General features: G+C 42.4%; 2 protein-coding genes, 1 long non-coding RNA gene and 1 pseudogene across 4 annotated transcripts in view; all 4 read left to right on the top strand.

Annotated features, from left to right (window-relative positions):
* The first annotated feature begins 416 nt into the window (after nucleotides 1-416).
* LOC306961002 (heat shock 70 kDa protein 12A-like) lies at nucleotides 417-6,468 on the top strand. The gene is made up of 4 exons (XM_079553611.1): nucleotides 417-872; nucleotides 1,757-2,037; nucleotides 2,158-2,323; nucleotides 4,652-6,468. The coding sequence occupies exons 1-4, from the start codon at nucleotides 539-541 to the stop codon at nucleotides 6,409-6,411; spliced, it is 2,541 nt and encodes an 846-aa protein (XP_079409737.1). The 5' UTR covers nucleotides 417-538; the 3' UTR covers nucleotides 6,412-6,468.
* Nucleotides 6,469-7,337: 869 nt separating this feature from the next.
* On the top strand, nucleotides 7,338-12,792 carry LOC306961001 (heat shock 70 kDa protein 12A-like; annotated as a pseudogene). Its single transcript has 4 exons — nucleotides 7,338-7,616; nucleotides 8,116-8,349; nucleotides 11,284-11,449; nucleotides 11,756-12,792. The product of its transcript is annotated as a heat shock 70 kDa protein 12A-like (transcript).
* A 7,097-nt stretch (nucleotides 12,793-19,889) lies between these two features.
* LOC306961412 lies at nucleotides 19,890-20,805 on the top strand. Its single transcript, XR_013792766.1, has 3 exons — nucleotides 19,890-19,933; nucleotides 20,651-20,710; nucleotides 20,788-20,805. It is a non-coding gene; the product is annotated as an uncharacterized lncRNA (long non-coding RNA).
* Nucleotides 20,806-20,875: 70 nt separating this feature from the next.
* Nucleotides 20,876-21,662, top strand: part of LOC306961000 (heat shock 70 kDa protein 12A-like) — a gene marked incomplete at both ends in the record, with an annotated part of 13,881 nt that continues 13,094 nt past the window's right edge. Inside the window, 4 exons of the mRNA XM_079553610.1 lie at nucleotides 20,876-20,940; nucleotides 20,996-21,161; nucleotides 21,255-21,338; nucleotides 21,508-21,585. Coding sequence (XP_079409736.1) covers nucleotides 20,876-20,940; nucleotides 20,996-21,161; nucleotides 21,255-21,338; nucleotides 21,508-21,585 — 393 coding nt within the window. The remainder of the gene's footprint in view (nucleotides 20,941-20,995; nucleotides 21,162-21,254; nucleotides 21,339-21,507; nucleotides 21,586-21,662) is intronic.

The raw sequence follows: 21,662 nt of genomic DNA, 5'->3' as shown, positions 1-21,662 counted from the left end.
ACGTGTGTGAAAGTTGACGACTGAAGTAGAGTTTTTAGCTTCATTTGTCGTTTTTGTGACTTTGTTCAAATCCATCCATCCATCTTCTTCCACTTGTCCGTTGCCGTGGGGGCAGCTGTTGGAGCTGCCCAAATCACACTGCACAAGCCCCTTATGGCTCCTCCTGCAGGTGGTGGGTCCACAGAAGGACGGCCTCACGATTAACCGGGCCTGTTGGTCTCTCATAAGGGGCTTCTGAAGCGCTCTTTGTCTGACCCGTCACCTACGACCTGGTTGCCATGGGAGACCCTACCAGGGGCACAGAGCCCCCGACAACAGAGCTCCCGGGATCATTCGGGTGCTCAAACCTCTCTACCACGTTAAGGTGGCGGTTCCACAAGGGGACTTTGTTCAAATCAACTTTGTTTTTATGAATTACCTGATCGTAGCCCCTCCCAGGAGGCGGAGTCAGCAGAACACCTTTACCGTCCACAGCTAGAGCCGAGCCAGTTAGTTTAGTTTCTCTGACTGGAACAAAGATCTTCCTCTTAATGCAGAGATGAGCCGGAGCTGCATCGTTGCCATAGACTTTGGCACTGCGTACAGCGGTTATTCTTTCTGTCTGACCGTGAATCAGCAGGAAGTCCAGCGTGTGAAGCGATGGGAGCGAAGGGCGGGCGCAGACACGGCCAAGACTCCCACCTGTATCCTGTTCGACGAGAAGCAAGAGTTCATGGAGTTTGGATACAAGGCCAGAGACAAATACTATGAGATATCTAAAAACACAAATACCTACATGTACTTTAAAAACTTTAAGATGGATCTGTACAAACAGGTAAGAGCACATTCTTGTTCTCTGAGTGTCATGACCCAGATACTGATTGAACTTTTCAGCACTTTTGATTCATTGTTAATGACAGCACAGTGCAGTTGTGTCGTGTATTTTATTATATTCATCATGTGTCAGTTAATAATTGCTTTACATCATTGCATCATTTTTGGAAAGTGTTACCAAAACACCTGTACATTCCAGGGTTAAACTTTATATTTTCTACAACCTATGAACTATTTGCACATTCATTATTCTGCTCACATGTGTTTGATGAATGATCCCAATCCACATTATTTATTGAGCTCTGCACTCATTATCAGCTTCATAGTAATGAACTAAAAGTCACATGCACCAAAACCGCAGAAAGAATGTGACGGCTCCACATTTTGTTGCCCCGACTAAACCACTTCCTCTTGGAACTGTCTCTTCCTCCACGAGGTTTAATAAATTACTGTCTTAAATCCTATTCGCACGGGATCAGAACAACCTGGGGACGTCAGGTCATTTCTGTGGCCATTCGCTCGGATCAAACCCATCCCAACTTTCCCTGAACCTCCATGTTGGTCTGTTTCCATCTGTCTGTTGCCATGACAATGGGGCTGTACTTCTGTAGTTTTTCTCTTTTATACTTCTAAATGCATAAAAAACAGCATTTAAGTCATAAATACACGGGTAAAAAAGACGTTTTGAATCGATGTTGCCCTGATTTAGACTTTGTTACGCTGGTTATAAACTTTTCAAACCCCGACATGCTGATTCGCACGGGACTAGAATCACCTGAGAGTTTGCAGAATTATCCTAAAGGGAAAAATCAGGGGAATTTTTCCCTTCGAAATTACTGACATGGCAGATTCACACGAGCAGAAACGTCAGTAATATTTACTTTTTACCTGAGGTCCCGAGGTCATTCTAATCCCCTGTGAAAAGGGCTTTAGATGTGTGTAGTAAATGTTTTAATGATTTCGTTTAAAGCGCAGTTTATGTCACTCACTTTCTTCTCCAAACAGAGAATCACCAAAGACCTGATGATCAGAGATGTGAATAAGAAGCCGATGAGTGCGATGAAGGTGTTCTCTGCTGCTCTGTGCTTCCTGAAGGAGGACGCTCTGAAAACCATAGACAAAGAAACACAAGACCTGGATCTGCTGGACTTCACCTGGGTCCTGACGGTTCCGGCCATCTGGGACAATCCAGCACGACAGTTCATGAGGGAAGCAGCGGAGCAGGTGAAAAATACTGTACGGTGTGGCGATGAACAGAGACTTGTTTCATCTCACGTGGTCTGTTTGAGTCTGTGGTCTCATGTGGTCTGTGGTCTCATGTCAGTAAGTCTGAGTCTGTTTCAGGCCGGGCTGGACCGCTCGTCGCACAGACTGGTGATTGCTCTGGAGTCTGAGGCCGCTTCAGTTTGGTGCAAACATCTTTCTGCAGACGACTTCCTGCTAGACTCGGACGACACAGCAGAGGTGACGATGTCTGCAGGAACTCAGTACGTCGTCGTGGACTGCGGAGGTAAGACCTTCCTTCTGGAGAACCTCCTTCTAAAACCCACTGTGTCTGTGCAGCATCATGTCTCTGAGCAAAATGCAACTTTATCAACTAAGCACAATACCATACAAAAACAAATGAATAAAATCTGATAAATGTGAAAAATCTCAGGCTGTGTCAAAGGCCAAAGTGCGTTTTAAGAACAGATCTAAAGGTCCTATATTATGCAAAATCGACTTTTTGGAGCTTTTAGCCATGTTGTTCTTTATCAAAAGCACCCCCAGAGTGGTTTTTGGCTTCATTCACACAGTTCTCAGCAATCCTCCTGAATCCTGCTCTCTGAGCAGCTGCTCCGCCCTCTGATGGAAAACCACTGAGTTGTGACACTCTGACGTTTTTTACGTCATAGTGTCAAACAGGAAGAGCACAACTTCTGTGATGTAGTGCCTTACACCCTGATTTTAATTTATAAAATAGCTTCAAGAAAGAAAAAAAAAAGAAAAAAAGAAAAAGGAAGCGCGTCCAGGTCAGGGCTGAAAACAAACAGAAAACCAACGCACCCCTGAGCGTCTGAACAGATGTCATGTTTGCACTGAAGGATGTGAAGATGGAGCTCTTTCTAACCTATTCTGGACACGCCTGTTCTTTATTCTTACCTAACGATAATGTCACGGAGAAAAGCGCGTTTGGCAACGAGAGGTGCAGGACTTTTTTCAACTTTCCTAAAGAAGAGGCCACTCGCCAGAAGTTGGAATTTCTTTCCGGGATTCAGCGACTATCAGACAAAATAGTGTTTTTCTGTGACTGTCTCTGTTTGGTGAATCTTCGCCAGAATCAAAGTGGATTAACTTTTATAACCAACGCGAGACCCCAATGTGATGGAGAGGCCAGGACAGAGCGGTGGTGAGTCAAAACGCGTGGCTCGTCGAAGACAGTGGCACGGAGTCGGGTCACGTAGTGTGGAGGGGGGTCACGACTGGACTGGCGTTGGAATCGTGTAGTGTGGGCAGCACAAAGACGTGACTAGACTCCAGTCGTAGGAAATCAAACATGTTTGATTTTTAAGCCCGATTTTCTTGGACTCACGGGAGAACGTGGAAGATTTTACCGTTTCTGTAAACACAAAGAAAGCAGCGGCCAATGACAGTGAAAGAAAGACAAAAAACACTGCCGCACCTCCCTTCTCATATCTCTGTCAAAACAGCGACACAAACAACTCATTTCATGGCCACAGCCCCACACGAAACAGCACAACTTTGTCACCAAAAGTTCACGAGAACCACTTTTTCCAGCTACATTTCAACCACGAACAGAGTTTAGGGGCACTTACTGTTTTACAATCGCACTGCACCCGGTCGTGTAGTGTGGACCCCCCATTCTATATAAAATCGTTTATGACTAGAAAAGTCGTGGAGTGTGTGCTGACTTTAGACATTTAAAAACAAACAGATGAAGTTTAAAATGGATCCTAAAGTGCACAGGAGCCAGTGAAGTGAAGAGACTGCATTTTGTACAAGCTGAAGTCGAGAGACACAGGCCTGACTTACCACAAAATAAACAGAGTTTACAGTAATCCAGCCGAGTGGTCACAAAGGCGTTGATCTGCCTCAAATGAAAGAAACTGGACCTCACGACTGAGCGAATCTGACTCTCCAGTTTCAAATTCATTTTAAAACCCAGGTTGACCATTTCCCCTTTGCAATAAACATTCAGGTTTTCCAGACATTATGGCACAGCTCTGAAGTGTGGTAATGCTATAAGAGAATTTTGATTACAAGCCAAATCATTATGAATGAACTAATACAATGCATATTCCTGTATGACTGAGAGCCTACACAGACAATTAAAATCTTCAACATAACAAAGAAAATCACTCAAAAAACAAAACATTAAACAACAGGTACAATACAATTGGAATCAAATTAAAAAATAAAATGTTCAATTGTCCATAAATACTGTAGGTCAGTTTTCTTTTGCTTCTTGCTGTTATTTGCTCCACATGATCCACTTCTTTCACTATATTTTCCCATTGGGTGAAGTTGGGGCTGAGGTTTGAGCCAAGAGACTGGAATCATTTTGTTTGCAATTAAGAGCAGTATTTTTAATTGGGAAATCTTAGTTTGATCTGAGGTTGCAACTTGCTACGGAATATTCAAAATATTATGACACCTTAACAATTATTGATTTCACTTTGTCTTTCCAGTAAAGTGCAGAAAGTTTAGGGTCATCCAGGCTTTGACATCATAAAGAAATTAAAGAGTCTTTGTCCTGTGCTCATCTCCTCCTCACCGTCTGCTCTTCTGTCGCCTCAGGCTGAACTGGGAGAAACTAAATGTTGAAATGTTTTTGCAGGAGGAACCATCGACATCACGGTCCATGAGGTCCTTGAAGGAGGAGCACTTAAAGAGCTGCACAAAGCCTCAGGAAACGACAGAGGAGGGCGGACAGTGGACAGGAAGTTCAGTCAGTGTCTGAGGAAGTTCTTCTGTGACGGTCTGTGGGAGGAGTTCGAGAGAGAACATCCCAAAGAGGCTCAGCAGGTCATGGAGGACTTCACATGCTTCAGACAGACCAGCTCTCATGTGCGACTGCTGGACTTTGGTGTGAAGTTCAGGGACATGATCGAGAAAAGGAGAAAGAAAAGTAAATATCCTCTGTTCACAATAATGGATGGCATGACCTTCCACTTAAAGCCACACTCGGCCAAACTGGAGATCTCTGAGCACAGGATGGAGTCGTTCTTCCGCAAGACGCTGGTGGACATCGCTGCCCGTCTGAGTGAGATCCTCCAGAATCATCGAACCGTCAGACACATCCTGTTAGTGGGAGGTTTGTCCTCGAGCCAAGTGCTGCGGGAACGTGTTCAGAGAGAGTTCAGAGACCAAGCCAAAGTTCTGTGTCCGAAAAACCCTCAAGAGGTGGTTCTGAAGGGAGCCCTGATGTTCGGGCGAGACCAGTCCGTGATCAGGTCCAGAAAGAGCGCCTTCACTTACGGCTTCTCCAAGATCATGAGGTTCGATCCGTCCAAACACAAAGCAGAGAAGAGGATCGAGACGGAGGACGGCGTGTGGTGTAGACACCTCTTCAGGAAGATGGTGGAAGTCGATGAAGACGTGGAGTGGAACGAGACCAGGGAGTTCAGCATTTACCCTCTAGAGGGCGACCAGAGGAAAATGAGCTTCGACTTCTATCGAACCAAGAAGAAGGATCCGATGTACGTGGACGAGGAGGAGGTGGAGGGTCCAGTCACCTCGTGTGACGTAACCATGCCGACGGTCTCCAAGGGTCTGGACCACGAGGTCAAACTGAAGATTTACTTCGGCTCCACCACCATCACAGCAGAGGCCACAGACGTGCAGTCGACGTCCACGGTTTCAGTCACGATGGACTTCAAATCAGAGCCCATCTCCTCACCCGCACCTCCTCCCTCGAACACCGTCCTCAGCAGATCCAGTCCACGCTCCTCCTCCATGAAACACCCATCTGTGCGCTCCAGTACGCCAACCCCCTCACGACAGATGGCACGACGAAGCCCCAGACCTGCGCAGACAGATCCTCCTTCCACTCTCACGAACCCTCCCATGCCCTCCAATCAGCCAACCACAACCCCCTCTCGGCCCACGGCACGACGAAGTTTTAGACTCTGGGATGTCGAGCCTCCTTCCAAACAACCTCCAGTGCCCTCCGACCCATCACCGACCAACACTCGCCCCTCGCCACAGCAGAAGCCCAGACCCAGAGACACTCGCCCTCCTGTGAAGCCTGATCAGCCAACATCCGCTCAGCCAACAGCACGGCGGAGCTCCAGGCCTGCACAGACAGATCCTCCCTCCACTCTCACTCATCCTCCCTCTGATCAGCCCACACCAACCCCCTCTGGGCCGACGGTACGACAAAGTTTCAGATCTGGAGATGTCAAGCCTCCTTCCAAACCTCCGCCAGTGCCCAGGGCAGCCTACGCTCACCCCTCACCACAGCCGAAGTTCAGTCCCAGAGAGATGCCGTCTTCTCCCTCTGACACTCGCCCTCCTGTGCAGTCTGATCCCACATCATCATCTACCCGGTCAGCAGGACGAAGGAGCTCCAGGCCTGCGCAGACAGATCCATCCTGATATAACACGGAACAAAAGCCACTACCAGACTTCGTGGTTTATCTTATATCTCTCATTTTTGGCTGGCACTTGTGATTGACGTCATAAATCTCTCAAAGCAGTTTGTGGTTACATCCTTAACTCTATGAACATTTAGATACTTTGAACTGTAGAGTCTCTATCATGACGTGTGCAGGTAAATACTAAATGTTTTGGAATAATATAAAACGTCTGTGCATCTTTACTGACCCCATGAGCTGGAACTGTTTCCAGGGCGTCCCCTTTGTATATTTTGTAAAGAAAACTGTTCTTTAGCTCTGAATGCTTTGAAATAAAATCAAACTTGGAAAAAATAAAAAAGATCACTGGACAGAGTTAATACTGTTTTGTAAATGCTGATGTTCATGTTCAGGCTGTGGTTTAGAAGTGTCTGCTTCTGGTTTGCTTTACTTGCCTTTGGTCGAACTAATAGTTTAATAAATGAGCCCTGTATTATAATTAAATCAATTCACATACATTAACCTCTATATCTGCAAATACCTGCAAAAAGTGTCACTCACTTAATCACAATCAGCTGCTCTATGACTGTAAAAAATAATCAATTTCTTTGCACTGACAACTTTGACACTCAGGTCTTTTTCTAACGTTAGTCAAGACACATTAACTCCTGAAAATGGAGTCACCCCCCTCTGGGAAAACTCAAATTCCAGGAGACTCTTGTAGTATTTTCTAGTAATGATATGGAAACATTGCAGCTAAGTACGTTCTTTGTTTGTCACCATAGTTACGTTTTCTGATCACTTTAAAACTGCAGGAACATAAAGTGCAGCCCATTTCCTTGAGTGTGTCTCTGCTGCGAGAGCGATGCCCAGGAGGCAGGACTTCCCGAGCATGAGGCGACACAGCTGAGCCGCTTCACTGTCAGACCTGTCCGTCCTGTTGCAAAGATGAGCCACACGTTTATCATCGCTATAGATTTTGGGACGTCTTTCAGCGGCTATGCCTACAGCCTGACCCCGACCAGCGCCAAGACAGAGCCTCACGTGAAAAAATGGACCAAAACACCGGTCATGAAGACCCCGAAGACTCCCACCTGCATCCTGCTGGACGAACATGGAGAGGTCATGGCGTTCGGATACGAGGCACGGAACAAGTACTATGAGATACGCAAAGACACGGCCAAGTTCTACTACTTTAAGGACTTTAAGATGAGTCTTTATGGAAAGGTAAGATCTGTTCTTTTTCTTGGTCTAAATACAGATAATATGAGCCACAGGTAAACAGAAATGGAAAAGTCACTTTTGTATCTGTCCAATAACAACATAAAGAGAAACAGCTTTAAACCCAACACTGAAGGTGTGAAACTACTGTTTCTGGTTCATATTTTGATTTAGATCAGATTTGTGGCAGTGTTTTACTCTGAGCAGTAGAGGGAGCTCCTGGAAAGTAAGAGACCGAATTTCCACCAGTGAAGTAGCAATGACGCTTTCTTCTTAGACACGAAATGTAATAGTTCACAGGTTTTATTTTGATCATAGCTGATGTATATAAGTTTTTCATTATGCATTAGAATTTGTCGTTTGCATCATTTTAAACCTATTCTATAGGTATATAAAACTATTCTGCCCTGAGTCAGAGAAACAGGCACTAAGTTAATGTCTTTCTAGTCACAGGTAGAAACACTGTAATAACCCCTGTGGTTAAAGTTTTGTATCTGCTGAACAGAAAAAAGTCCTCACGAAGGACCTGGAGATCAAAGATGTGAATAAGAAGTCGATGAGCGCTCTGAAGGTGTTCTCTGCAGCTCTGAGCTTCCTGAAGGAGGACGCTCTGAGAACCATCAGAGGGAACACGCTTCACACAGTGAAGTGCGTCGCCTCAGACTTCACCTGGGTCCTGACGGTTCCGGCCATTTGGGACATTTCAGCGCGACAGTTCATGAGGGAAGCAGCAGTTCAGGTGAAACACACAGCATGATCATGTGACCAGGAGACCCACTGATAGTCGCTGTCATGCCATATGACCACAATCCATTTTTTATTATTCATAGATTACTTTTTAGATTGAATGATTTATGCAGTGTTAATTTTGACAGCATATTTTAATTTAGTTTTAGTCTTAGTCTTTTGACGAAAATGTAATTCGATTTTAGTCTAGTTTTCGTCAAAAAAATATCTTCAATTTTAGTCTAGTTTTAGTCAACTAAAATTGATTTGACTTGGTTTGACTTTTTATTCAATTAATGTTGATAATTTATTTTATTTGGTTTTATTTATTTGACAGGGACATGTACAGGAGCATTAATCAGCAGATGAAACCAGACTTTAGCTCTTGGAGCTAATTTCCATCTGCAGTCCCCGGTCTCAATGTCTTTCTCAAATAAACGTAAATTACAACAAACTCAAACAATTCAGGTAAATGGACAAAAATAAAAAAATGTAAGCTAAACAAAATATTTAGGTCTAATACTTGATTTGAACCTTGGTTTTAAAAGTCACATAAAAAAACTTGGTAATGCATTGAAATTTAACTTGATGAACTATAAACATATTAGAAAGTCATTAACTACAGATGCCTCAAATACTTACCTCAACACTATGAATGTTCCTCATCTTCTGTAGTGCATGTCTAGTTGGTCTCAGGTGTAAAACATCATTAAAACCACTTGAATCATGATATAAAAGGGCCATAAAAAATCATGATAAAAAGCCTCTTCAGCACCATCACTGTAAAGCACAAAGTAAATATAACATTCTGAGTTTCGAAAATCTTATTAAATATAATCAAATTTCTGCTCTGTTCAAAACTAGAAATGCTGCGCCATTGCGATTGACTGTGGAATGGTGGGATGCGAATGCAGAAATTGCATAAACTGTTCAAATTGCATGAATGGGTTGATTTGCATAAATTATGTTAATTGCATAAACGCTTTAAAATGCATAAACTGGTTAAATTCCATAAACTGGTCAAACTGTTGAAATGGCCTCAGTGAAAGGCCTGGAGTCTCCCCATTGGCTGGATTCCCCCATACACACTAATGGGCCAAACTCTACATACACACCAATGCAAAAATTCCCGTAAGAAAAAAAACCCTGGAAATCTGCAGAAGGCCAATTTTTTCTCAAAACCCACAAGTTGCAGAAGCTGAACATGCACAAAGTGCAGAAATTGCTGAAAATGCAGAAAAAAGTGCAGAAAAGCATGAATTAGCAGAAGCCCCATTATACGTCAATGGAAAAAATTACCAATATTTCGGCAGATTGCGGAAAAAACGTAAATTACAGAAGTCCCAAAAGTAACAGCAGGATTCTCCTCAACATGCGGAACGTTTTGATACATAACTTGCCTTAAAGGAGCTATATCATGCTATTTTAGCCATTCCAAAGTTAAGTAGCCAAACGCACTTCTTTTTCTCCGTGACATGATCGTTAGTTAAGAATAAATAACAGGTGTGTCAAGAGTAGGTAACGAGCTCCATCTTCACAGCTGCAGCGCAAACATGACTGATCTGTTCAGACGCGATGTGTTTGTTTTGGCCACAGCTGACCTGGAAGCACCTCGGCACATCCTTTTTTTTTTTAACTCTTTGTTTCTCTCTTACGACAGAAATAATGAAAACGCTGTTTTACAAATTAAAATCAGGCCGTAAGCATAGAATTAAGACATTACATTACAGACGTCGAGCACTTCCGTTCCGCTGTTACGACACAACTGAACACTCAGCCGTTCACCAGGAGAGGGCGGAGCAGCTGCTCAGACAGCAGGATTCAGGACGATTACTGAGAGCTGCGTGAATGAAGCCACAAACCACTCTGGGGTGTTTTTGATAAGGAAATAGCATAACAACATGGCTAAAAGCAACAAAAAGTCGATTTTGCATGATATAGGACCTTTAATTGCAGAAAGCATGAAAGTGTAGAAAGCTGCTGAAAATCCGGAAAGATATAATAATAAGCATAAAGAAAGGGGAACCATTTATTGACTCAATCAATAATCCATAACATCGCTGCTCCCCCTTTGAGAAAGTGTTTCTTTCTTCATTCGGAGAGAATCTCTAGTGCAGAGTTCCGAGACGCAAAACTGCATATGGTCGACAATCGTTCTCTTATAAAGCACGCCTGACCAAACGATGTTTTTTATCAAAGCAAACCTGTACGCACTGAATGACTGACGCCAGAGACGTTTTTTCCTATACGCAGACTATGCAAAGTGCGTAGGGCCCCCGCGGCTGCAAGGCCCCCGCATCTCAGTCAAACTACTGCTTTTATGATGTGAGCTTCTGTGTATTATTCTGTATATATTTTATTTTTGTAAGTATAACATCAGCCTGTCCAGGGACTGCGGGTTGAAATTAGCATTTTTGCTCTAACCTGGTACACGACATCTCTTCTCCTTTAAGACTAATGTTGTTTGTGCATTGTCCCTGATCAAATAAAGAAAGTAAAATAAAATAAAAAAAAAGAGACATACAATTACAAAACACTACAAAAGGCATAAAACAATACAGTTCATAATATTTACCGACAGTATTTATATTTTATATAAAATTTTAAAAAGTACATTTTATCAAAGGGAAAACGTGTTCCTCTATGGTCTATACCCACCCCTTGTCGTCGTTGACAGCGCCGTCGTCTTTAATGCTGACATGTTTGAGTTCCCAGAAAATGTTGTTTCACACCCAGGCAAAAGTCTTTGCATGGTTTTAGTGCAGTTGGAAGTTTGTTCCATTCTGTGATCGATTCAAAAGAAAATGCCGATTGTCCTAATTCTGTTTTTTGTTTTGGTTTGGTGCATTGGACATTGACTGTTGACCTTGTTGTTCTGACTCTGATCACATGTTAAGATAATCAAATGAAGATACATTAACCCATTCAGTGTTTAATCTGTGTCCAGGCTGGGCTGGCGTCCGCCTTCACTGAGGACACTCTGGTGATCGCTCTGGAGCCGGAGGCAGCTTCAGTCTGGTGTAAACAGCTCGAACCCAAAGACTTCATCAAAGACAGCGGTGACAGAGTGAAGCTGTCTGTGGGAGCGCAGTACGTCGTCCTCGACTGTGGAGGTAAGAGATATTAAAGGCTTGTATTCACTGAGTGGCAGGATAAATGAACAAACTCTTTCAAGGCATAACACAGTAGAGCACAGCGGGACTGACAAAGGGCTTTTCTCTTGTTTTCCAACTTTTCATTGAAAATAAGATGTGCCGTGATGGGGTTTAGTAACACTCAAATTACTGTTTTAGTTAAACAAGAAATGTTCCAAAATAGCTTCTTGTGTCAAATAATCTACGACTCACATTTTGAAGATCTAATTCATGTCCTGACACTTTCCGTCAGGCTTTGATAAAATGTTTTGTGCTTTGTTTCAGGAGGAACCATCGACATCACGGTCCATGAGGTACTGGAAGGAGGAGGTCTTAAAGAGCTGCACAAACCCTCAGGAGAGGATAAAGGAGGACGGATAGTGGACAGAGAGTTCATTCAGTGTCTGAGGAAGTTCTTCCGTGACGGTCTGTGGGAGGACTACGAGAGAGATCATCCCAAAGAGGCTCAGGAGTTTATTGAGGACTTCAGTTATTTAAAACAGGCTCCAAAGAACCAGGTCTATAAGTTCAACGTGCACAACAAATTCAAGAAAAAGATTGAAAAGAGAGAAATGGCTGGAGCGGGAGAAAGTGAAGAAAATCCATTGTTCAAGAGGATGGAAGGTGTGAGCTGGGCCAGAGGAAAAATGGAGATCTCCGAGGAGAAAATGAAGTCTTTCTTCCACGAGACGCTGGTGCACATCACAGACAGTCTCACTGAAATCTTACAGGAACATAAAGGCATCAGCTACATCCTGTTAGTGGGAGGGTTATCATTGAGCCACATCCTCCGTGAACATGTTCAGAGAGAGTAAAGTGACCGAGCCAAAGTGATGTGTCCTAAAAACCCTCAGGAGATGTTCGGGCGAGACCAGTCTGTGATCAGGTCCAGAAAGAGCGCCTTCACTTACGGCTTTGTGAAGATGCGAAGGTTTGATCCTTCTAAACATAAACCAGAAAAGAGGTTCACAAACGAAGATGGCGACTGGTGTGATGATCTTTTTGGGAAAATGGTTGAAGCTGATGAAGATGTGGGCTGGAATAAAACCAGAATATTTGACTTTACTCCAACAGATAGTGAGCAAACAGTGATGAGCCTGGAATTTTACAGGACGGAGAGAAAGAATGTGACGTATGTGGACGAGTGGGGAGTGGAGGGTCCCGTTGCTCACTGTGATTTGGACATGCCTGATATCTCCAAAGGTCTGGACCGGAAGGTACAGCTGCAAGTCTTCTTTGGCTCCACTGAGATCAGAGCAGTGGCCACAGACCTGGAGTCAGGGAGCACAGCATCCGTCAAAATGGACTTCATCAAAAAGTGAAAGAATGTGGGTAGAAATGTCCTGGGCACAGTGCGGTCTGCGCCGGGGTGGTCATCGGTGTAGACTTTTGATACAAGACAAGGCATGTTTATTTATACCATGCATTTCGAACACAATGCAACTCAATGCGCCTACAAAGGTACAAAGGTCAAATTCCTGCTTAAAGGGCAGAAGAAAGAAAGAATGATAATATTTCTTGCAAATACAACAACATATTATACATTTTTGGAAAGCTCAACGAGCCCCATGCTTCGCGCTCGTCATCCACCTCCAAAATGAATGGGGGTATATGGTCAACTGTCATACAGTTCATTCATTTTCCTGCAATAACAAGTATAAAAGACCCACACCAGATGTGTGGGCAGTCACTGTTTGAGAAGGTGCGTTTACGGTTTACTAGGGGACAGCGCACCTAGGTGGGCCCTTTATACAGACCCTTTCCAAAAAATTTGAATAAAAAAAATTCCATTCAAAATGTTAAACTTCCATAGATTATAGATTCAGGGCCCACAACTTAAACCATTTAAAGTATTTAGTTGTTTATTTGTACATAATTTGGGCTTCCAGCTCACAAAACCCACGAAAACAGGATTTCCAAAGGTCTCGTGGCATTGAGGCATCAGCCTGTGGCATTGAGGCATCAGCCTGTGGCATTGTGGCATCAGCCTGTGGCATTGTGGCATCAGCCTGTGGCATTGTGGCATCAGCCTGTGGCATTGTGGCATCAGCCTGTGGCATTGAGGCATCAGCCTGTGGCATTGAGGCATCAGCCTGTGGCATTGTGGCATCAGCCTGTGGCATTGAGGCATCAGCCTGTGGCATTGAGGCATCAGCCTGTGGCATTGTGGCATCAGCCTGTGGCATTGTGGCATCAGCCTGTGGCATTGTGGCATCAGCCTGTGGCATTGTGGCATCAGCCTGTGGCATTGAGGCATCAGCCTGTGGCATTGAGGCATCAGCCTGTGGCATTGAGGCATCAGCCTGTGGCATTGTGGCATCAGCCTGTGGCATTGAGGCATCAGCCTGTGGCATTGTGACAATTGAACCAAAGTGAAACAATTTAATGACACCTGGAAAAACCTGTGCAGGTCTTTGAATTTAGTAGATGAGTCATGTGTGACTCAGTTTGAAACATTCATGGCCTGTAAAGTTTGGGCTGATTTCTTCACAGTATTCTATTTTTTGGATATCCTGTTTTGGTGGGTTTTGTGAGCTGGAAGCCCAAATTATGAACAAACAAACAACTAAATACTTGAATTGGTTTAAGTTGTGAGCCCTGAATCTATAATCTATGGAAGTTTAACGTCCATCCATCCATCCATCCATCCATCCGCCACCCTGCGAAGGAGACTCATTTCGGCCGCTTGTATTCGCGATCTTGTCCTTTCGGTAATTACCCAAATGGATGGATGGACGATGCTTATTTCATGGCAGGAGATCTGTAGCACTGTTCACTCTGCTGACCAATGACTGCCCCAGTGCAAAGTCAAACTCTTCATCTAGTCAGACCATAGACGTCAGAAAAGGGGGGCTGGGGCCGACCCCGCCAGAGTGTTGCACAGGGAGTTGGGCCGTTTTTGGAAGTAAGTAAGTAAGTAAGTAAGTAATGTTTATTTATATAGCACCTTTCACAGACAAAAGTCACAAAGTGCTTCACACTAGAAAACTCTAGCTCAAACTGTAAGAGTAACCAGTGCAGTGTGACCAGGGCGACAGGTGGAGGGACAGGGCTGGAAATGGAATACACATGTATTGACACTTCTCTTGAACTGAATCAGAACCGTGCGTAAAGTTTCCTCATCTGTTTGTCAAACTGCAGCTATAAAACCGGCAGGGTTTCACACATGACTGGGCATTAGCAGCTGATGCGCAGGTTTACGGGTTCCCCGCAGGCTGTCTGTGGATCGGGTCATTGATCACGCGCGAAGAGAGACCCCCAGTCCCGTTCATTTCCAGCTCATTTTTGTATGTGTGCAAAATAGATTTACCTGATCATAAAGACAGTCAGGATACAGAACATAGTGCCCTGTACATAAGATTCATTCATCAGAAATTACACATGCAGCAGGTCTTACTATTGGTGGGAACACTTTAATGAAAGTGAGAATATGAATATCTCCACGAATATTTGACCAATCAATGCGAAACAAACAGTGTTGTGATGCCGATCATTGTCTCCAAGCCTAAAGAGCCACATCTGAGTCAAGTCTTTGTGAAAGATTGCACAATGTGAAAGAAGTTGGTACAACTTGGCCATCCTGAAATCTGGTGGGGACATGTCCCCACGCAAACCTACGCCCATGGCTACGCTTAAAAAGTCCACGAAACAGCAACACTGCAAAAGTTTATAAACCAAATGCCATCTAATTTGTAACTTTTTTTAAAGAATGGGCTAGGAGTTTATAATATTTTTTCTTCATCCAATTCCTGTTCTTCTCATGGAATGTATTATTGTTTTGTTGGATTGTTGTTGTACCAATTTCATGTTACATTTCCATGAAAAAATTATAAATTAAATGAAATGCCATTTGACATTTGGTGTTAAGATTGGATAGTGTATTGGCATAAAATGTAACAAAGTGCTGTAAAACAAAGGAGTGATGATAGAAATGCCTGTAAAGTATTGTGATGCTTGATAAAGTATCAATACTATCGTAGATAGATTAGAACTCAAATGCAGCGCAGTGTGAATTAAAGTAAATCTGACATATCTTAAAGGGGCTAGATGCAAGTTGGTCATTTTTATACTCACTGCTGCCATCTCAGGTCTTACGTGTAACATGCAGCTTCTATTTTAAGCTTGTGCATGACGGCACTTCAGACCCGAATTAACACCTTTCTGAGGGACAGGATTTTAGAGGCAGTTGTGGTGAACAGGTCTGAGCTCATTCTACACATTGTAGGGGGAGGAAAATACTTAGTTTTATGCAGAGTGGAGCAGGAAGTGAATGCGGATGTAAACAATGACTGAATAAGCAGAATCATGACAGATACTTGGTATTGCAGCACAAAGTATTAGTATAGCCCTAATAAATAGCGACCATTTACCATCTCCCTCGCTGTTAAAGGTGAGACAGGGCCATGTGCTGAAAAAGTCCTTCAAATAAAACAAATAGATAAATACTGCAGACTTTTCACACTGTGCATTTACATTTAAAAGATGCCTGCACAAAGATGTAGCACCATCTGCACATGGCAGATTATGAATAAATACTTTACTTGTGAGTTTAAAAGTATTTCCTGTCCGGTATCAGACACATCAGCTGGCCGACACAAACTGGTTCGTCCGGTCTCTTCCTCCTGACTCTGAGGCTGTGATTGAATCATAATCTCAGTCAACGCAGCACAGACATGTCCTGGGAGTAAGTGCTCAGTTTTTCTTATTCTACTGTTTATACTGATATAGCTAAACTGTCTATTTAAAATATCCTTCTATAATACTGCCACTGGAGAGCATCAACAAAAATGACTAACTAAACTGTCTGCATGTTCGGCACCTTTCTGTGGACTGTAAAGTACACGAGGAAGTGTCGCTGTGCTCATGGAAATCAACAGACTTTTAAAGACCGGATTTGCGATTTATTTTAAAACTCGATTCTACACAAACACATCTTCAGCAGAGTCAGCTCTCCTTTTGTCCGTGCTGCTCCTCCATTACATGTTTTTACAAGCCAAACTAATATTTCCAGTTTTCAAGCTGAAAATAGGGAGCTTGTTTAATTTTGGAAAAGGTTAACTGTAGTCAGGACTCATTCCTTGCTTTCCTTAAACATAAGGTAGCAGCAGTGTGTCAAAGCAATGCTTACAACAGCCAGGTTTACAATATTAGCCTCCACAAGGCTACTGTTTTAGCACTGATGCTACTTCATAGTTTATAAAGGTTCATGATACACTGCAGTTTCTTTATTCCATTATTAAATATCCACAAACAGAATATTATTTTTATTTATTTTTTATTTAGCACTTTAGTATAATACAATTTAAAAAGAAAAAAAAAAGAACATAAAAAGCATCCATTTGGATGTATGAGTAAACAAAAACATAATAATAATGCATGGGAGAGGGAGAAGCCTATAAGCTTATAATAACACCACTCCCAAGTAAACAATGAAATAAGAATCAGAGTAACTTCAACCCACACCATGTCACTACATAGTAAAACTACCAAGTCAAATACAAATACAAATACTCATACAGTCATTTCCTTTATGAGTCTTTGCTCTGCTCAGCACACTCAGTCATTCATTTAAGTTGTTTGTTTTTATACATGTACAATGTGGTGGATGAATCCACAAGATGGACATGTCTGTTCCAGACTTTAACTCCATCATATCTGACTGTCCGTTGATCGAGATGTTTTATATAACGGCAGATGAAGGAACTGTTTATAGCCTATAGAAACGATGAACCTGATGGTTATGCATAAAATAATGTTTTATATAGGAAGGCCAGTCATCATCATACAGTGTTCTATACAAAGGTACAAGTCATTAGAGTATTTATATCAAAAAGAGCATCAGGTTTGGAAAGAGTATCTATACGGACAAACTTCTTTTGTAGAGTGAAAATTTAGTTAAGTTAAGTAGTGAAGGTATTTCCCCAAACAATATTACCATAATTTCAATAGGGATAAATAAGACTGTAGTAAAGTGTTAAGAGACATTTATGATTTACAAGGTTTCTACGTTTACTTATGATTCCAATAGACTTAGTTCTTATCGTCAATCTAAACTCCTAAAAACATGTAGACGACACACTGTTTATTTCTCCATTATTAACCGTGTGATCCTTCAATTTTGCACCCTTTCAAGACCCTAATGTCAAGAAATGTACACTCCAAAAAGAGCCTTAAAACAACCGTGCATTCACATTTTTTTCTGCTTCTTTTTTTACAAAAGTCTTCAGTGGCTTTTGGGTCATTTTGACCGGCTGTGGCCTGCAGTGGCTTTCGGGTCAAAATGACCCGAAGACCACACAAGGGTTAATACAAATTTTGATTTGATGTCTATCATATTTTTTATTACCAGCAAATAACATTTAATGACAATTTATTCGCTCTGAACCATTCTGAATAATTCTGAAGATCATGATTTAAATTTTTTAATCAGAGTCTTTAAATCCCGGTCAGAAATAAACATGCGCTCACCATTGCACTCTGAAGAGCAAATAGATTTCACTGCTCAGTCATATATAACAGGTGCAGCCCTTTATTGTATTATTATGTATTTTCTAGTTTCTTGAAAGTCTTTAGAAGACGACCTCCAAGGGAAACTGGAGAGGAGGCTGTGGTCAGAGACAACCCGCACAGGTCCAGCCGACGACTCTCCTTCAGGTCCAGCAAACGGTGAGGAGTTTCACAAATGCTGTGGTTTGATAAAGAAGACCTGAGCGGATTAAAACACTGTGACTTGATGAAACCATTTGTGAATTGATAAAAAACTTCTATTTTTTACAAGTCATTTTACACGGGTCAGTTTTTAATTTCGATTTACTGTCATCACATCCGTCTTTATCAAATTCACGTTCCCTTTTATCAAATAATTTTTGCAAGGCTGCAGCTAACAATTTTTTTTCTATCGATTAGTCTATAGATCATTTCATTAATTAATCGAATAATCTATAGATTATTTTTTCGATTAATCTATAGGTTATTTTTCATTTTACCGATTATTTTTTCATTTAAAATGAAGAAAAAAAAAGAAAAAATGCAGGCCAATTTTTTCCAAATGGCATGACTTTTATTTACCCAAATAAAACTATGAAACAACTCAGTCATCATTACTCACAGGACTTGTTCGTTGTCCATTCGAGCCTCTCAGAGAAACGGTGCTTTAGTTTATGAATTTACAACACAGATACAAATGATACATTACTGTTTTTGTGTAATGAAACACTTATAAACGTATACTCACGCAGCCGATTGACTGGTTGATGGCGATGGCAAGAACGCTGTCGGGTGTTTTCGTTTCAAATGTTCGTTCATTGCCGTTGTGCACGGACCAAATTTGTATTTGTTTTTAGTGTAGAGCTGAAGAGGTTGAACCAACCTTTTCTTCACAGTTGCATTTGTAAATTTCAGGGTCAAAGAACTGACCAGCGGGACAGAAAAGCAGAGGTGAGTAACTGTTCTCAGGGCAAAGATTTATTACCTTACTGTCCATTTATTCATGCAAGCAACACAATACAGAACATAAAAGCATAGGAACAAAATGCATCTGCTTTGTAGGTCTATATATTCTAACGTCGGGGAAAATGGCACAAATTCAAAATGTTAAAACACTCGAGTCTATAAGGCATGAAAACACTGTTGTTGTCGGTGTCTCATGAAAAAGAGCTCTCCTTTTGAATAAAGCCAATCGTGAGTGACTTCACATGGATCATGGAGTCACGTATTTCCTGTTTCAAGAGGGTCTAAATGCAGCCAATGGAGAGTCATGTGACCAGTGGGGGCTCCAGTACTCCACGGGAAATGACGTCACCTCCACTTTTGTCCCGCGACATTTATTTAAGTTAATCTCAATAAAACGCCTTTAGTAAACTCCACTGTCCTTTTAGGGTTAGGATTGGTTTAAACGTTGTCCTGCAAAGGTGACGTCAGTTCCTGTGGAAAAGCGGATCACGAGCCCATCCATGTGCTGCATCCAGACCCTTCTTGTTTTCTAAAGACAGGAACTACAGCGGCAAGAGGAAGAGCTACGGCATCGAGGGGAGGAGCTACGGCGGCGAGAGGAGGAGCTACGGCGGCGAGAGGAGGAGCTACAGCGGCGAGAGGAGGAGCTCAGACAGAGGTACAGAGAAGTTTGAATGTGAATAAAATCCTTAAAGTGATAGTCTGTAAGTTTAAATGCTTTAGAAATGTAATATTTGAAATATTAATGTATAACTGACGCCTGGGCCTGTAATTTGATTTAACATAAAGTAAGCAATATCGAATAATAATATTTTTGCTGATCTCATACACTCATCACAATCGTGTCACTTTGAGCAATGAGACGAGCTTGGGTAGGGGAGACTCCTGATTCGACAGACTATCACTTTAAGTGAAATATGAAACATTACTGTGCGATTTCCTGACTTTGTCACTGATACACTGTGTCCTCAGGAGCGCTCTGGCCCAAAGAGAAAAGAATGGGGACAAAAGGTGAAGGATGCACTTCAAATGAAACATTACACACATGCTTGTGCTGAATGAACCGGCCGCTCAGGTGACGACTGTCCAGGTGACGACTGTCCAGGTGACGACTGTCCAGGCCTTCATGTTCCATCAGCAGCTTTTCATTACACTTTTTTGATCACTGTAAAAAATAAAGTAGATTGAAGTTTTCCACATATTTATGTTAATCCACTTCAGTTCTGCACAAAACTACTAGTAGTGATGGAATAGGGAGTTTATAATGGAAGTCAATAACTTGACATTGGGGAGAAAAAAATAAAACACAACTTTACATGGAAACTCAAGAACTATATCAAAACCTATATCTAAACGTAAAAACTATATCAAGCTGTTGCTGATCTTTGCCTCAGGGGTGTTTTAAAAGGTATATCCAATTAATGCCCAAACTCACTTTTCTATGGAAAACGAGCCATTCATTGCTCAACATTGTTCAAAACCCCACTTTGTCAGCCATTTAGAACATCAGTTTGCATTCCAAAAACTAGGACCTCATATTCGTGAAGTTATTTTCCAGAATAAAAACATTCCAAGTGGTAATGCAGATATTGAACCTCAATGCATTTTCCCATTAAACCTTAAGCAAAGGCGAGTCCCCCGACCACATCCACAAACGATCAACCCCACAACTCAGAGACATCAGTCTCAACACCGACATACACTTTAATGTGTAATGGTTTGTTTCAGGAAACCAGGGAAGTCGAGCTGCCGGCGCTGTGAGGACCAGGCCCGAGAAAACAGACAGACGTCAGTAACTTTCCAATGCAGTGAGAATCATTAAATATGATGAAAAACTGATGAAAAACACTGTTGTCTCTGAGCAGACTGTCCGAGATGGAGGCGTTTTACAAAGACAAACTGGTGAAGGAGAGGTAAACATGTGAACATCAGGAGCTCGTGTCCGTGTGACTGATGACTGTGGTCCACAGGTCTGCGCTGAAGGAGAAGGAGGAGCAGCTGCGCTCCTTCAAAGACAGGTACTGACTTGATCTCCTGTTCCTGTGACTCCTCTGACAGAGTGTGTCTCTGCAGAGTGGCTCAGAATGTGGTGCTGTCCCTAAAGACGGAGAACACGGAGAACATGAACAGTCCAGTGAACCAGAGCCGCCTCACAGAGATGTACCAGCAGCTCAGAGTGTGCACGTGGCCCAACATCCACTTCAGCTCTTCAGACTCTCAGGCCCGAGACCTGGTCCAGGTGAAGCTCTCTCTTTAACAATGACACAGTCCAAAGCTCTGACATGTCTACCTTTGTGAGACGCTTCAGGAATGCTTTTTTTAATTCTGACAGAATGCGTTTGTTGAGGCAACAAAACACGTCAAGGTTTTAAGAACATCTATAAGGAAACTGTTCGACTTCAGAACATCTCCAAAGGTAGGACACGCCCACATCTTGATCTTGATGTTGATGATGATGATGATGATGATGATGATGATGATGATGATGATGATGATGATGATGATGATGATGATGATGATGATGATGATGATGATGATGATGATGATGATGATGATGATGATGAGCTCAGCTCTGTTTGTTACAGGTGGAGAAGTTCACGCAGACGGCTCTGGAGAATCTACAGCTGGGTCTGTTCCACAGCAGCAGACAGGACGTCTTTAAGGTCCAACACTTTTAAGCACTTTATGTCAAACAGTTTACTCTGAATTCCACTGAGGCTCTGTGGTACAGCTGAGGCTC

The sequence above is a fragment of the Gobius niger genome (assembly GCF_951799975.1).
Source record: "Gobius niger genome assembly, chromosome: 3".
Lineage (NCBI taxonomy): Eukaryota > Metazoa > Chordata > Actinopteri > Gobiiformes > Gobiidae > Gobius > Gobius niger.
The sequence above is the reverse complement of the archived record's forward strand: the minus strand, read 5'-3'. Positions and strand labels throughout refer to the sequence as shown.